Source organism: Caretta caretta, chromosome 1 (genome assembly GCF_965140235.1).
Source record: "Caretta caretta isolate rCarCar2 chromosome 1, rCarCar1.hap1, whole genome shotgun sequence".
Lineage (NCBI taxonomy): Eukaryota > Metazoa > Chordata > Testudines > Cheloniidae > Caretta > Caretta caretta.
The window spans coordinates 113,344,796-113,359,032 of NC_134206.1; the positions used below are offsets into that span (position 1 = coordinate 113,344,796).

The 14,237-nt window shown below is 44.2% G+C and overlaps 1 protein-coding gene across 1 annotated transcript in view; it reads right to left on the reverse strand.

Annotated features, from left to right (window-relative positions):
- Positions 1–14,237, reverse strand: part of SH3RF3 (SH3 domain containing ring finger 3) — a 395,417-nt gene that overhangs the window by 123,987 nt on the left and 257,193 nt on the right. The window contains exon 2 of the mRNA XM_048856416.2: positions 13,584–13,859. Coding sequence (XP_048712373.1) covers positions 13,584–13,859 — 276 coding nt within the window. The remainder of the gene's footprint in view (positions 1–13,583; positions 13,860–14,237) is intronic.

Here is a 14,237-nt window from a genome sequence, read left to right on the forward strand (position 1 = left end):
AAGAAATTCAGTGATTTCCTCAAAAGCTACTCATGGGTTTTCCCTGAAAAGATTGGAAACAGAGTACTGGCATTTCTTGGACTACTTTTCCATTTATTAACATTTTGGGAATGACGGATGCAGGTGTCCAGCAATGTTGCATACATCTGTGTAAGTGGTACAACTCTCTTGGTCAATGAATTTATAAGCTAGTGGACAGTGCTGTTTTTGCACGTTTTTCTCAAATTACAGAAAATACCTCCTAGGTTGTTTGGCAATGGATTCCACTTGACCAAAGATTATCATAGTTTGCAGCTTTGGGGCATGTACACTTGTACAGAAACAACTCAAATAAGTTAAATAATTCCCTTGATCTGTTCACCTCACAACCCATAAGCAGAAAGACAGTGAAAACAGTCAGAGATTGTGTTCTTCAACTGTTTGTTTCAGCTGGAGGAATGCAAAAAGAGTTCATGCTTTTAATGTTCTGAAGAAACAGATACTATTAAATTACAAAGTCTTTTCTGAAATGACCATTTCTGATTTTTGCAGAGAATTGCCAATAATATGTCTCTGCAAAAGGGAAAGTTTAATTTCTTTATAACTCCTACAAAAGCCTGAACATTGTGTATGTAGAATTGTGATGGGTGTACTCCCCACACTGGCCCTGCAAGAACAGAATTGAGCCAACTGGGCCCAATCAGCCAGTTAGGCTGCAATCTGGGAGAATTAAGCCTGGGAAGAAAGCCGTAATAAGGGGACGTTCACCTACGTGAGAACAGGCGAGGCTTATAAAGACAGGAAATTGGAAGCAGAAGAGGCAGCAAGGCCTGCAGTCCCCCTCCTGGGGGGGAAGAAGCCCCGTAGGAACAGGTCCAGAAGTGTAGAGCAGTAAGGTGGTGGAGATGTAGACCTTAACTATTTGCTACAGGGCCCTAGACTGGTACCCAGAATAGATGGTGGGTGTGGGTTCCCCTACCAACCAGTGCAGAGTGGTATTGTTTAGGGGCAGTGAACAGGAAGACTGTCTGAGTCACTGTGGGAGTGACCGGGTCAGGGCAGTGAGTGTGAGGACTGCCTGACACCGTGTGGACAGAAGGGACTTTGAAAGACACCTCCCCCCCAACTCCCGAAGGGGAACCCACTTAGTGACATGGCTGGAGGGCCGAGTCACAAAAAGGATGCTGCGGTTCCTGGAGCAAGAGAGGGGCTGCAGGCTGAGAGTGGTGGAGTGTAATTACTGGAAGAGGCATCGACCTGGTGAGCTGTTCCCCAGAGTGACCAGGACAAGGTGCCATCCTAGCAGTGAGTAGAACATCCCATCAAAGAATCTATAGATGAGGAGCAACTAAAATCAGGCAACTAAAAGAATAGATTGTTTCAAGATCCTGCCATAAATACTCTACATTTTAAATTCTATTTGGTTCCTGCTACAAAGACTTTTGATAAAACCTAAATTGTGATGATTCTATACTTCTGAAGAGATTTATATACCTTTATGGCCAAATTTTCAAAGACTGACTGATGCCGAAATTGGGTTTGCACTGCAGCTGCCAAATCTGCGTGTGTATGAGCAAATCAGGTAATTGCGCATGTTGGGATCCAATGGCACTCATACTGCCCATTTTTGTAAGAAAGCATGGTGCAACCTTTGAAAATCAGCTGACAGTATTTCCTTGAACATGCTATTGAGAAATTCCATGGATCGCTGCAAATCCTAAAGTGTCAGTTAAAGTTCTTTACTTACAGAAAGTTTCATGGCATTTGACAGCTAGCAGCATTCCTCTTATGTTTTAAACAGGCAAAGATTTCAATGTCTAATATTTTGCTGCCTTAAATTAGTTGTAATACAATGCTACCCATTGACACCTAGAAAGGTTCCCAACAGGACCATGAACAGCAAAAAGTCTACAGCTCTCTTGTGAGTGCCATTCAATCTTCTGCACTCTATTATTATACATGCACCAAATTGATTTCCAGGCAGCACAAATGAATACCAGTCTAAAAATTGTTATTTCAAAAGCTGATTGAATCTACTGTAATTTCCACAGTGACTCTTTTCTTTTTTTTCTTTTCTTTTCTTTTTGTCAGCTAAATGCCTCTGTATTAGTCACTACCTGACAGCCTCGTCCACAGCACTGTAAGACCTGCAATCCCATTTCATGAACATTGTCAAAATGAAAATCAAATACAAATAATTTTAAACCAGTTTGGCTTGCTGAAAAATCAACCCTTTTGTGAGAGAATAACACAAAATTGTGTCACCAATGACTATCACAATTCATGGCATGATATTTAAGAGTCACTTACTGCTATTAATGCATCAATACAAAGCAGATTAATTTGCTGTTCATGGAGATAACTCTATTAGAGTTAGACAACTGGAAAGATTTCAGTGATGACAGAATGGCACAATGTACTACTCTGCTGTGCCTACCATCTACACGTGCCAGCTGGCAAGGAAGTCCTAATAGCAACATACTAAAGTGACAGCACCACAGAAATGGAAACGCCGCTTGAATTGAAATGTTAAGGGGCTGCGATGTCACTCTGTAGCAATGAACCGGTATTGAAAGTGATAACACTTGGTAAGATTGGCACCGAAATTGTTAAACACTGCTGTGGGCTGGGAGTGAGCACCTGGGAAGATGAAAGAAATAATGAAAGTGATCACTGTAATTAAAAAAAAAAAAAACCACTACAATAGAACATAGGAAATGGCTTTTATCTTTATAGTTTTAAAATATATTTGCCCCGGGGCACTTTCTTAAAGTGGCATGGGAACATACAGAGGGTGAGCCAGCACAGGAATGAAACTTTGGACTAAATTCTGACCTCAGTGTAAATCTAAAGTAACTCTCCTAAAGTAAGTGGATGGCTCCAGGTTTAACTGAGATTGGAATCTGGTTCCTTGTTGGATTTGTTGCTTGTAGCACAAAGCCTAGCCCTGATGTGACTGTGTGTATGGGAGTGGAGGGGAACTAGGTTAAATAAAAACAGTACTAGACTGGATCCTGAGATACTGTGCAAGAAACAATTAATTAGATGTTGTGCGATTCTGTGGGCTAGAATTTGATCTCACACTGGTATAAATAAGCTGCAACTCTTCTGAACTCAATGGAGTTAAACTGGTGTAAAACTAGTGTGAGGTTGACACCGGGCCCTATAAAGAGCTAAACAACTGCTACTGCATAAATTGCTAATAGAATCCTTCCATGAGCACCTCAATACGCAATGGGGAATGCGCCAAAGGCACCGTCTGTTAGGCTGGTCCAGCATGTTCCTTTCTCTGTGCTCAGTTAACTCTGCTGACCCTTACAGAAAAGGGGGAGGGGTCTTATAGGTGGCTAGAGGAGAGTAGTCCATGCACTCAGGGAATGAAAGAACTGGTCATTATGTTTGGTCATTATGCAGTGAGCCCAATGGGGAAGGACAGGTTTGTCATCTCTTCCCACCTTTTACACCCATGCCACAGCAGGTATAATTTGGCCCAGACATAAAACATTATTAAAATTGATTTATTCTTGTCCTTTTAATTGTGGGGCAGTCTAGAGAGCTGTGTCTGGGGAGGTCACAGGGGACATCATGGTACCCACTCTAACAGGGGGGTTACTGACAAAGATCAGAGACAGACATACATTCATTTCATTGTATTTAATAGTTAGAGTAGAAGGGGGGAGTAGGCATTGTAAATTTGGGAGGGGACAGTGAGAAGGAAACCAAATACTCCTACTTTGTTCTCCTTAGCTACACCCACAGACTTTATGACTGTGCCACCACAAACAGGAAAGAAGAAAAACAGCATCTGGTTTCTCTGGCTTCAGATACTGACAGTGTCATGAAGTCCAATGAAAGAATAATAAAATGCAGTGATATGGAAAAGACCTGTATTAGGTTTGCCTAAAGGCTTGTCTACACTACTGCTAAAGTCGATGTAACTTACGTTGCTCAGGGATGTGAAAAAACCACTTCCCTGAACAACATAAGTTACACCTACTTAAAGCGGTGTCTACACCGCGCTATGTCGACGGGAGACGCTCTCTCACTGACATAGCTTCTGCCTCTCGTTGAAGTGGAGTAATGACCTTGACAGGAGAGTGCTCTCCTGTTAATATAGCATGTCTTCTCCAGACACGCTATCTAGGTGCAGCTGTATCGATTCAGCAGCGCCAGTGTAACACGGTAGTGAAGACAAGCCCTAAGTCCACTTCCCTGCCAATACAGGATTATTCCTCCGTTTACATTTACTAGAGAAACCTAACTCTAAACATCCCATGGCACTGTAAATGAGTCTGATGGTTACAAACATCTTTTTTGTAAGAAACATGGGGTCTGACTCTGATCTTGTTTACACTAGTCATGCGCTGATGTGACTCCATGACTTAAATGGAAAGATAACACTGTAAATGAGGTCGGAATCAGATCCAGGATCTCTGGAACGCAAACAGAGAATCACAAATGATGAAATGAAGAACAAGGCTAAGATTCCCTGACTGAAAAATCGTATCTATGCACTGTTGTAGCCACATTGGTCCCAGGATATTAGAGAGACAAGGGCGGTGAGGCAATATATTTTATTGGACCAACTTCTCACCCACTTTGTCTCTCTCTAATATCCTGGGAGTGAGGTGGCTAAAACAACACTGCAGCATACAACAATGGAAGATATTGAATTTTGCCGCCTGAAATAGAAACTCCACAGCTTGAAAAAGGAAGCAAAACTTAACAGACATCTGCTTCCTGAGCAAATACAAGAAACGAAACATCATCCCCAGAGGTCTCGCCATCTATAACCCTCTGACCACTATATACAACTCCAAATGTCAGAAGTTGGTCCAATAAAAGATGTTACCTCACCCACCTTGTCCGCTAAAATCCTATCTATGGCAAGGCAGTGTTCATGACATTGAACAGAGGATAGCCACACAGGCTCTGAAAACTGATTAAACAGGAAGCTTCATCAGCAAGGTGAAAGCTAAAATTAGCATTGAAAAAGCTGATGAAATAAAGACGAGTGAAATCCTTAGATGAAAAATAGATTATTCATTGTCGGAGAGAACAATAGACAAGACATAAAAATAATTACAAGGTGAAGACGCTAAGAGATAAAACAGTGGTAGAGAGGAAATTGCTTAGGCAAAACAAAGCAGCTACAGGTAAAGAGTAAAAGAACAAAGGGAGATGGCAACATGATAAAAGATGGTTGAGAATGCAGTTATAAACTTATTCAGGAGGAAAAAATTGCATGTGTAAATGACACTGGACACTCAAGAATGTGAAAGTGTATTACAGGGGGCTAGGACCTGTTCATTTATCTGAGAAGATTTTATAAGGAGCACTAAAGCAGTCATCAAGAGATCACGTTTTATAGAGCATCAAGTATACAGAACAGAACAAGGAACTAAAAGATCCTTAGTGCTTTAGTAGAAGAGGCAATGACCATTTGTCATGCTAATAAAGTTACCTAAATTAAGTGAGCAATTTAGGTTTTTTTAATTTTTATATTTTAAAATTAGCATTTAATAAACATTTTACAATTATAATATAGTATCACAATTAATATAATATAAAATTGATGATTGCTTTGGCAACTGGTATAATATAGAAGTATAATATATGAAAAAATGTAATATAAAATAGATTTTAAAATACAATATCAAATATAATACAAAATAAAGTAACAAATATAAAAGATCTCTCAAACTGAAAAACAAACATTTCATTCCAATAAGGATCTTATCAAAACACTGCATTTCATTTTTTTTTAAACAAAATTTAGTTGAAATGGACATGTTCCCACAGAATAATTCCCATTAATTGAAATGGCATTTTATGATGGAAAAATGTTCTATTAGAAATTTTTTTACCAGCTCTACTTGTAGATTTTGCCTTTTTAAAAAAACCCTATACTTCTCACATGCTCATCAGTGCGTTATCCTGTGGACAGAAGATGAGTCAGCAGCTTTCTGATAGGCTTGGCACAAATGTCATTCCAAAATGAGGTCTTGACTTCTAAGGGATTCCCATTGGCTGCTAAGGATATGTCTACACTGCAATTAGACACCATGGTTGGCCTGTTCCAGCTGACTCAGGCTCATGGGGCCCAGGCTAAGTCAGCTGCGAACCAGCTGAGTAGCAAACAGCAGAGAGGTTAACAGAGGGAGTTTGCCTGGGATTGCCTGAGAGGAGGTACGCTAAGGGCTGCATTAAGGAGGCTGTGTTGGTGAGTATCTGAGTGTCTGTTGTGGGGACAGTTGACAGTTTGACCGTGTGCTGGATTGCTGGTTCGAAAAGTGTGAATTGGGAGTGCTTTGTTCCAGGTGAGCCTTGAGTGGGCCTGACTGTTATAAAAAGCCAGTCAGCTGTGAACCAGCTGAGCAGCGAACAGCAGAGAGGCTAACAGGGGAGAGCCCACTGAGGCTTACATCTTGCCGGCTTCTCTGAATAGTTACTACAATTCCTGAGGAAGCTCGTAGAAGGAAGGTAATATGGATGGGGAGTGTTCAGCTGTTGTGACCTGCACTGGATGTGCCATGTTTGTCTTTCTTCCACAGGACAGAAGTGACTTTGTCTGTACAAAGTGCAAGCTGGTCTCCATACTGGAAGAGAAGAGATATGCTTCTACAGACACAACGTTCTGAAGATTCAGAGCAGGCTGCACTGCGAGGACAGGAGGATGGTGAAGAAATTTGGCAGCATGTGACCTCCAGAAGAAGAAAGGGGAGCGTCCATGTACCAGCAACGCAGATACAGGTAAGTAACTGTTTTCATGTTCTCTCCACAGGTACTAATGCAGAGAGTGGACTAGATGATACATCTGAGAGAAAGGAACGAAGGAGACTCCGCCGATTGGAAGGCATGGGATGCACTGTCCTAGGGTTGGGGGTTCCACGACCACCACTCCCAAGAGAAGGAGGCAGGTGGTAGTGGTCGGGGACTCTCTCCTCAGGGGGACTGAGTCATCTATCTGCTGCCCTGACCAGAAAAACAGAGAAGTCTGCTGCTTGCCAGGAGCTAGGATTCACGATGTGACAGAGAGACTGCCGAGACTCATCAAGCCCTTGGACTGCTACCCCTTCCTGCTTCTCCACGTGGGCACCAATGATACTGCCAAGAATGACCTTGAGCAGATCACTGCAGACTACGTGGCTCTGGGAAGAAGGATAAAGGAGTTTGAGGTGCAACGGGTCTTCTCGTCCATCCTCCCCGTGGAAGGAAAAGGCCTGGGTAGAGACCGTTGAATCAGTGGATGTATTGTTTCTTGACTTTAGCAAAGCTTTTGACACGGTCTCCCACAGTATTCTTGTCAGCAAGTTAAGGAAGTATGGGCTGGATGAATGCACTACAAGGTGGGTAGAAAGCTGGCTAGATTGTCGGGCTCAACGGGTAGTGATCAATGGCTCCATATCTAGTTGGCAGCCGGTATCAAGTGGAGTACCCCAAGGGTCGGTCCTGGGGCCGCTTTTGTTCAATATCTTCATAAATGATCTGGAGGATGGTGTGGATTGCACTCTCAGCAAATTTGCGGATGATACTAAACTGGGAGGAGTGGTAGATACGCTGGAGGGGAGGGATAGGATACAGAAAGACCTAGACAAATTGGAGGATTGGGCCAAAAGAAATCTGATGAGGTTCAATAAGGATAAGTGCAGGGTCCTGCACTTAGGACGGAAGAACCCAATGCACAGCTACAGACTAGGGACCGAATGGCTAGGCAGCAGTTCTGCGGAAAAGGACCTAGGGGTGACAGTGGACGAGAAGCTGGATATGAGTCAGCAGTGTGCCCTTGTTGCCAAGAAGGCCAATGGCATTTTGGGATGTATAAGTAGGGGCATAGCGAGCAGATCGAGGGACGTGATCGTTCCCCTCTATTCGACATTGGTGAGGCCTCATCTGGAGTACTGTGTCCAGTTTTGGGCCCCACACTTCAAGAAGGATGTGGATAAATTGGAGAGAGTCCAGCGAAGGGCAACAAAAATGATTAGGGGACTGGAATACATGAGTTATGAGGAGAGGCTGAGGGAGCTGGGATTGTTTAGCCTGCAGAAGGGAAGAATGAGGGGGGATTTGATAGCTGCTTTCAACTACCTGAAAGGGGGTTCCAAAGAGGATGGCTCTAGACTGTTCTCAATGGTAGCAGATGACAGAATGAGGAGTAATGGCCTCAAGTTGCAGTGGGGGAGGTTTAGATTGGATATTAGGAAAAACTTTTTCACTAAGAGGGTGGTGAAACACTGGAATGCGTTACCTAGGGAGGTGGTAGAATCTCCTTCCTTGGAGGTTTTTAAGGTCAGGCTTGACAAAGCCCTGGCTGGGATGATTTAACTGGGAATTGGTCCTGCTTTGAGCAGGGGGTTGGACTAGATGACCTTCTGGGGTCCCTTCCAACCCTGATATTCTATGATTCTATGAATCGTGGAAGTCAACGAATGGCTATGCAGGTGGTGTCGGAGAGAAGGCTTTGGATTCTTTGACAATGGGATGGTGTTCCAAGAAGGAGGAGTGCTACGCAGAGACGGGCTCCACCTAACGAAGAGAGGGAAGAGCATCTTCACAAGCAGGCTGGCTAACCTAGTGAGGAGGGCTTTAAACTAGGTTCACTGGGGGAAGGAGAAATGAAAGCCCTGAGGTAAGTGGGGACGTGGGATACTGGGAGGAAGCACGAGCAGGAGCGCGCGAGAGAGGAGGGCTCCTGCCTCATACTGAGAAAGAGGGACAATCAGTGAGTTATCTCAAGTGCCTGTACACAAATGCAAGAAGCCTGGGAAACAAGCAGGGAGAACTGGAAGTCCTGGCACAGTCAAGGAATTATGATGTGCCTGGAATAACAGAGACTTGGTGGGATAACTCACATGACTGGAGTACTGTCATGGATGGATATAAACTGTTCAGGAAGGGAAGATAAGGTGTGGGAATTGCATTGTATGTAAGAGAGCAGTATGACTGCTCAGAGCTCAAGTATGAAACTGCAGAAAAACCTGAGAGTCTCTGGATTAAGTTTAGAAGTGTGAGCAACAAGGGTGATGTCGTTGTGGGATTCTGCTATAGACCACCGGACCAGAGGGATGAGGTGGACGAGGCTTTCTTCCGGCAACTTCACAAACAAGGTCAGCTCCCAGACTGCTGCACTGGGCATCACAACATGGGGAATAGATGGCCAGCCCTCTGTGGAGAAAGAGGTGGTTAGGGACTATTTAGAAAAGCTGGACGTGCACAAGTCCATGGGGCCGGACGAGTTGCATCCGAGAGTGCTAAAGGAATTGGCGGCTGTGATTACAGAGCCATTGGCCATTATCTTTGAAAACTCGTGGCGAACGGGGGAAGTCCCGGATGACTGGAAAAAGGCTAATTAGTGCCCATCTTTAAAAAAGGGAAGAAGGAGGATCCTGGGAACTACAGGCCAGTCAGCCTCACCTCAGTCCCTGGAAAAATCATGGAGCAGGTCCTCAAAGAATCAATCCTGAAGCACTTACATGAGAGGAAAGTGATCAGGAACAGTCAGCATGGATTCACCAAGGGAAGGTCATGCCTGACTAATCTAATTGCCTTCTATGGTGAGATTACTGGTTCTGTGGATGAAGGGAAAGCAGTGGATGTATTGTTTCTTGACTTTAGCAAAGCTTTTGACACGGTCTCCCACAGTATTCTTGTCAGCAAGTTAAAGAAGTATGGGCTGGATGAATGCACTATAAGGTGGGTAGAAAGTTGGCTAGACTGTCGGGCTCAACGGGTAGTGATCAATGGCTCCATGTCTAGTTGGCAGCCGGTGTCAAGTGGAGTGCCCCAGGGGTCGGTCCTGGGGCCGGTTTTGTTCAATATCTTCATAAATGATCTGGAGGATGGTGTGGATTGCACTCTCAGCAAATTTGCGGATGATACTAAACTGGGAGGAGTGGTAGATACGCTGGAGGGCAGGGATAGGATACAGAGAGACCTAGACAAATTGGAGGATTTGGGCCAAAAGAAATCTGATGAGGTTCAATAAGGATAAGTGCAGGGTCCTGCACTTAGGACGGAAGAACCCAATGCACAGCTACAGACTAGGGACCGAATGGCTAGGCAGCAGTTCTGCGGAAAAGGACCTAGGGGTGACAGTGGACGAGAAGCTGGATATGAGTCAGCAGTGTGCCCTTGTTGCCAAGAAGGCCAATGGCATTTTGGGATGTATAAGTAGGGGCATAGCGAGCAGATCGAGGGATGTGATCGTCCCCCTCTATTGGACATTGGTGAGGCCTCATCTGGAGTACTGTGTCCAGTTTTGGGCCCCACACTACAAGAAGGATGTGGATAAATTGGAGAGAGTCCAGCAAAGGGCAACAAAAATGATTAGGGGTCTGGAACACAAGACTTATGAGGAGAGGCTGAGGGAACTGGGATTGTTTAGTCTGCAGAAGAGAAGAATGAGGGGGGATTTGATAGCTGCTTTCAACTACCTGAGAGGTGGTTCCAGAGAGGATGGTTCTAGACTATTCTCAGTGGTAGAAGAGGACAGGACAAGGAATAATGGTCTCAAGTTGCAGTGGGGGAGGTTTAGGTTGGATATTAGGAAAAACTTTTTCACCAGGAGGGTGGTGAAACACTGGAATGCATTACCTAGGGAGGTGGTGGAATCTCCTTCCTTAGAAGTTTTTAAGGTCAGGCTTGACAAAGCCCTGGCTGGGATGCTTTAATTGGGGATTGGTCCTGCTTTGAGCAGGGGGTTTGACTAGATGACCTCCTGAGGTCCCTTCCAACCCTGATATTCTATGATTCTAACTCAAGGAAGTTACTAGATCGCAGGCCCTGGTTCTCATGGGACACTTCAATCACCCTGATATCTGCTGGGAGAGCAATACAGTGGTGCACAGATAATCCAGGAAGTTTTTGGAAAGTGTAGGGGACAATTTCCTGGTGCGAGTGGTGGAGGAACCAACTAGGGGCAGAGCTCTTCTTGACCTGCTGCTCACAAACAGGGAAGAATTAGTAGGGGAAGCAAAAGTGGATGGGAACCTGGGAGGCAGTGACCATGAGATGGTCGAGTTCAGGATCCTGACACAGGGAAGAAAGGAGAGCAGCAGAATACGGACCCTGGACTTCAGAAAAGCAGACTTTGATTCCCTCAGGGAACTGATGGGCAAGATCCCCTGGGAGAATAACATGAGGGGGAAAGGAGTCCAGGAGAGTTGGCTGTATTTTAAAGAATCCTTATTGAGTTTACAGGGACAAACCATCCCGATGAATAGTAAATATGGCAGGTGACCAGCTTGGCTTAACAGTGAAATCCTTGCTGATCTTAAACACAAAAAAGAAGCTTACAAGAAGTGGAAGATTGGACAAATGATCAGGGAAGAGTATAAAAATATTGCTCGGGCATGAGGAGTGAAATCAGGAAGGCCAAATCACACCTGGAGTTGCAGCTAGCAAGAGATGTTAAGAGTAACAAGAAGGGTTTCTTCAGGTATGTTAGCAACAAGAAGAAAGTCAAGGAAAGTGTGGCCCCTTACTGAATGAGGGAGGCAACCTAGTGAGAGAGGATGTGGAAAAAGCTGAAGTACTCAATGGGTTTTTTGCCTCTGTCTTCATGAACAAGGTCAGCTCCCAGACTACTGCACTGGGCAGCACAGCATGGGGAGGAGGTGACCAGCCCTCTGTGGAGAAAGAAGTAGTTCAGGACTATTTAGAAAATCTGGACGAGCACAAGTCCCATGGGGCCGGATGCGCTGCATCCGAAATTGCTAAAGGAGTTGGCAGATGTGATTGCAGAGCCATTGTCCATTATCTTTGAAAACTCATGGCAATCGGGGGAAGACCCAGACGACTGGAAAAAGGCTAATGTAGTGCCCATCTTTAAAAAAGGGAAGAAGGAGGATCCTGGGAACTACAGGCCAGTCAGCCTCACCTCAGTCCCTGGAAAAATCATGGAGCAGGTCCTCAAGGAAGTAATTCTGAAGCACTTAGAGGAGAGGAAAGTGATCAGGAACAGTCAGCATGGATTCACCAAGGGCAAGTCATGCCTGACTCATCTAATTGCCTTCTATGACGAGATAACTGCTCTGTGGATGAGGGGAAAGCAGTGGACGTGTTGTTCCTTGACTTTAGCAAAGCTTTTGACACTGTCTCCCACAGTATTCTTGCCAGCAAGTTAAAGAAGTACGGGCTGGATGAATGGACTATAAGGTGGATAGAAAGCTGGCTAGATTGTCGGGCTCAACGGGTAGTGATCAATGGCTCCATGTCTAGTTGGCAGCCGGTATCAAGTGGAGTGCCCCAGGGGTCGATCCTCGGGCCGGTTTTGTTCAATATCTTCATAAATGATCTGGAGGATGGCGTGGATTTCACCCTCAGCAAGTTTGCAGATGACACTAAACTGGGAGGAGAGGTAGATACGCTGGAGGGTAGCGATAGGATACAGAGGGACCTAGACAAATTAGAGGATTGGGCCAAAAGAAATCTGATGAGGTTCAACAAGGACAAGTGCAGATTCTTGTTGAAGTGCAGATTCATCCCCATGCACCACTAGAGACTAGGGACCGAATGGCTCAGCAGCAGTTCTGCAGAAAAGGACCTAGGGGTTACAGTGGACGAGAAGCTGGATATGAGTCAACAGTGTGCCCTTGTTGCCAAGACGGAGTAATGGTCTCAAGTTGCAGTGGGGGAGATTTAGGTTGGATATTAGGAAAATCTTTTTCACTATGGGGGTGGTGAAACACTGGAATGCGTTACCGAGGGAGGTGGTGGAATCTCCTTCCTTAGAAGTTTTTAAGGTCAGGCTTGACAAAGCCCTGGCTAGGATGATTTCGTTGGGGATTGGTCCTGCTTTGAGCAGGGGGTTGGACTAGATGACCTCCTGAGGTCTCTTCCAACCCTGATATTCTATGATTCTTTGATTCTAAGGAACTGTTTAATTGCAGTGTAGCTGTTTGGGCTCGGGCTGCAGCCCACACTCTGGGACCTTCCAACTCACAGGGCCCTTGAGCTGGAAGTTCTAGCCCAAGCCTGAACGTCTATCAAGCAATTAAACAGCCCTTTAACCCCAGTCAGGTAGCCTGGGTCAGCCACAGATTTTTAATTGCAGTGTAGACATACCCATTGTGCCCTCAACTCCTGCGGACCTCCCTGCCTTCAGTGGTAATTAAGGGGATGGGTAGCATCTCACCTCAGTGAGTTCTGTCTCAGTAGGAAGAAGCATTTAGAAGTCAAAAGAAGTTGATCTCTCTGAGTATCTAGCATGATTGGGCTCCCAATTAATTTGGAAATTCACTTCTCCTTCCAATGTATCTGAGCTCATGGCCCTTAAATATCATACATGAGAATGTCACTGGTCTGAGAAAGAAAGAAAGAGTCCCTGTGTTGCTCCTGAACCTAGCTCTGCCAGAATTAAAGCATTTTTGCAGAACTACTGTACATGAGGAAGTGCAGGGTTATTAAAACTACTGTATCCATTTGAAATGAAATCTTTTAAATTCCATCTTATATAAAAAGATGTTCTAAGTTATCAAGTGCTGGTACATGGCAGAGTATTTTACTCATAATGGAGCAGACTGCCAGACACAGCAAAACAAACACATCTTGAACTACACCCACTGGTAGTAAGTAAGGAAACAAGAAACTGCTTTTTACTTTACCTTGGTGAAGGTTAAACAGTCCTTGTCTTGGTCTTTATCCTTTATTTCAAAATCGTAAAGTGCTTTGCCCTGAGGCGGAGCTTGTGGAAGGGGCTTGATACACTGGATATAGCTGGCTGGAAAGAAGCCATGGTTTCCATTGAGCTCTCCATGATACCAATTCTCATCCACCTTTCGTCGTAGTATGATAATGTCCCCTTTGGTAAACTTGAGGTCACCAGGTTCTTTTCCCTCATAGGTGTAGAGAGCTTTACCATAGGGCAGTTGAGAAATACTCTAAAAAAAACCACAATAGACAATCATTTTAAGTAAACTTATAATATGCACCAACTTTTCCTTAAATTTTCCAACTACTAGTAGCTAAATGATTATCAGCAACAGATCTACCATGGTGACTCCAATTTATTGCAATACAAAATAGTCTAAATTTCATGCAAAAAAAATCAACATTAGTACAACACTAATGTTGACAAATGAAGCACTTAAATGTCAGGAAATGGCAGAGCTGAGGTGAAAGTTCACTATAATGCTGATGCATTGTCCTTAGGCTGCAAACTACTATTTAATTATATGATTAATTATATTTATTTGCTAATTCATACACTATATAATACGTAATTTGGAATTTCTTATAAAAGTATACATGCAATAAGA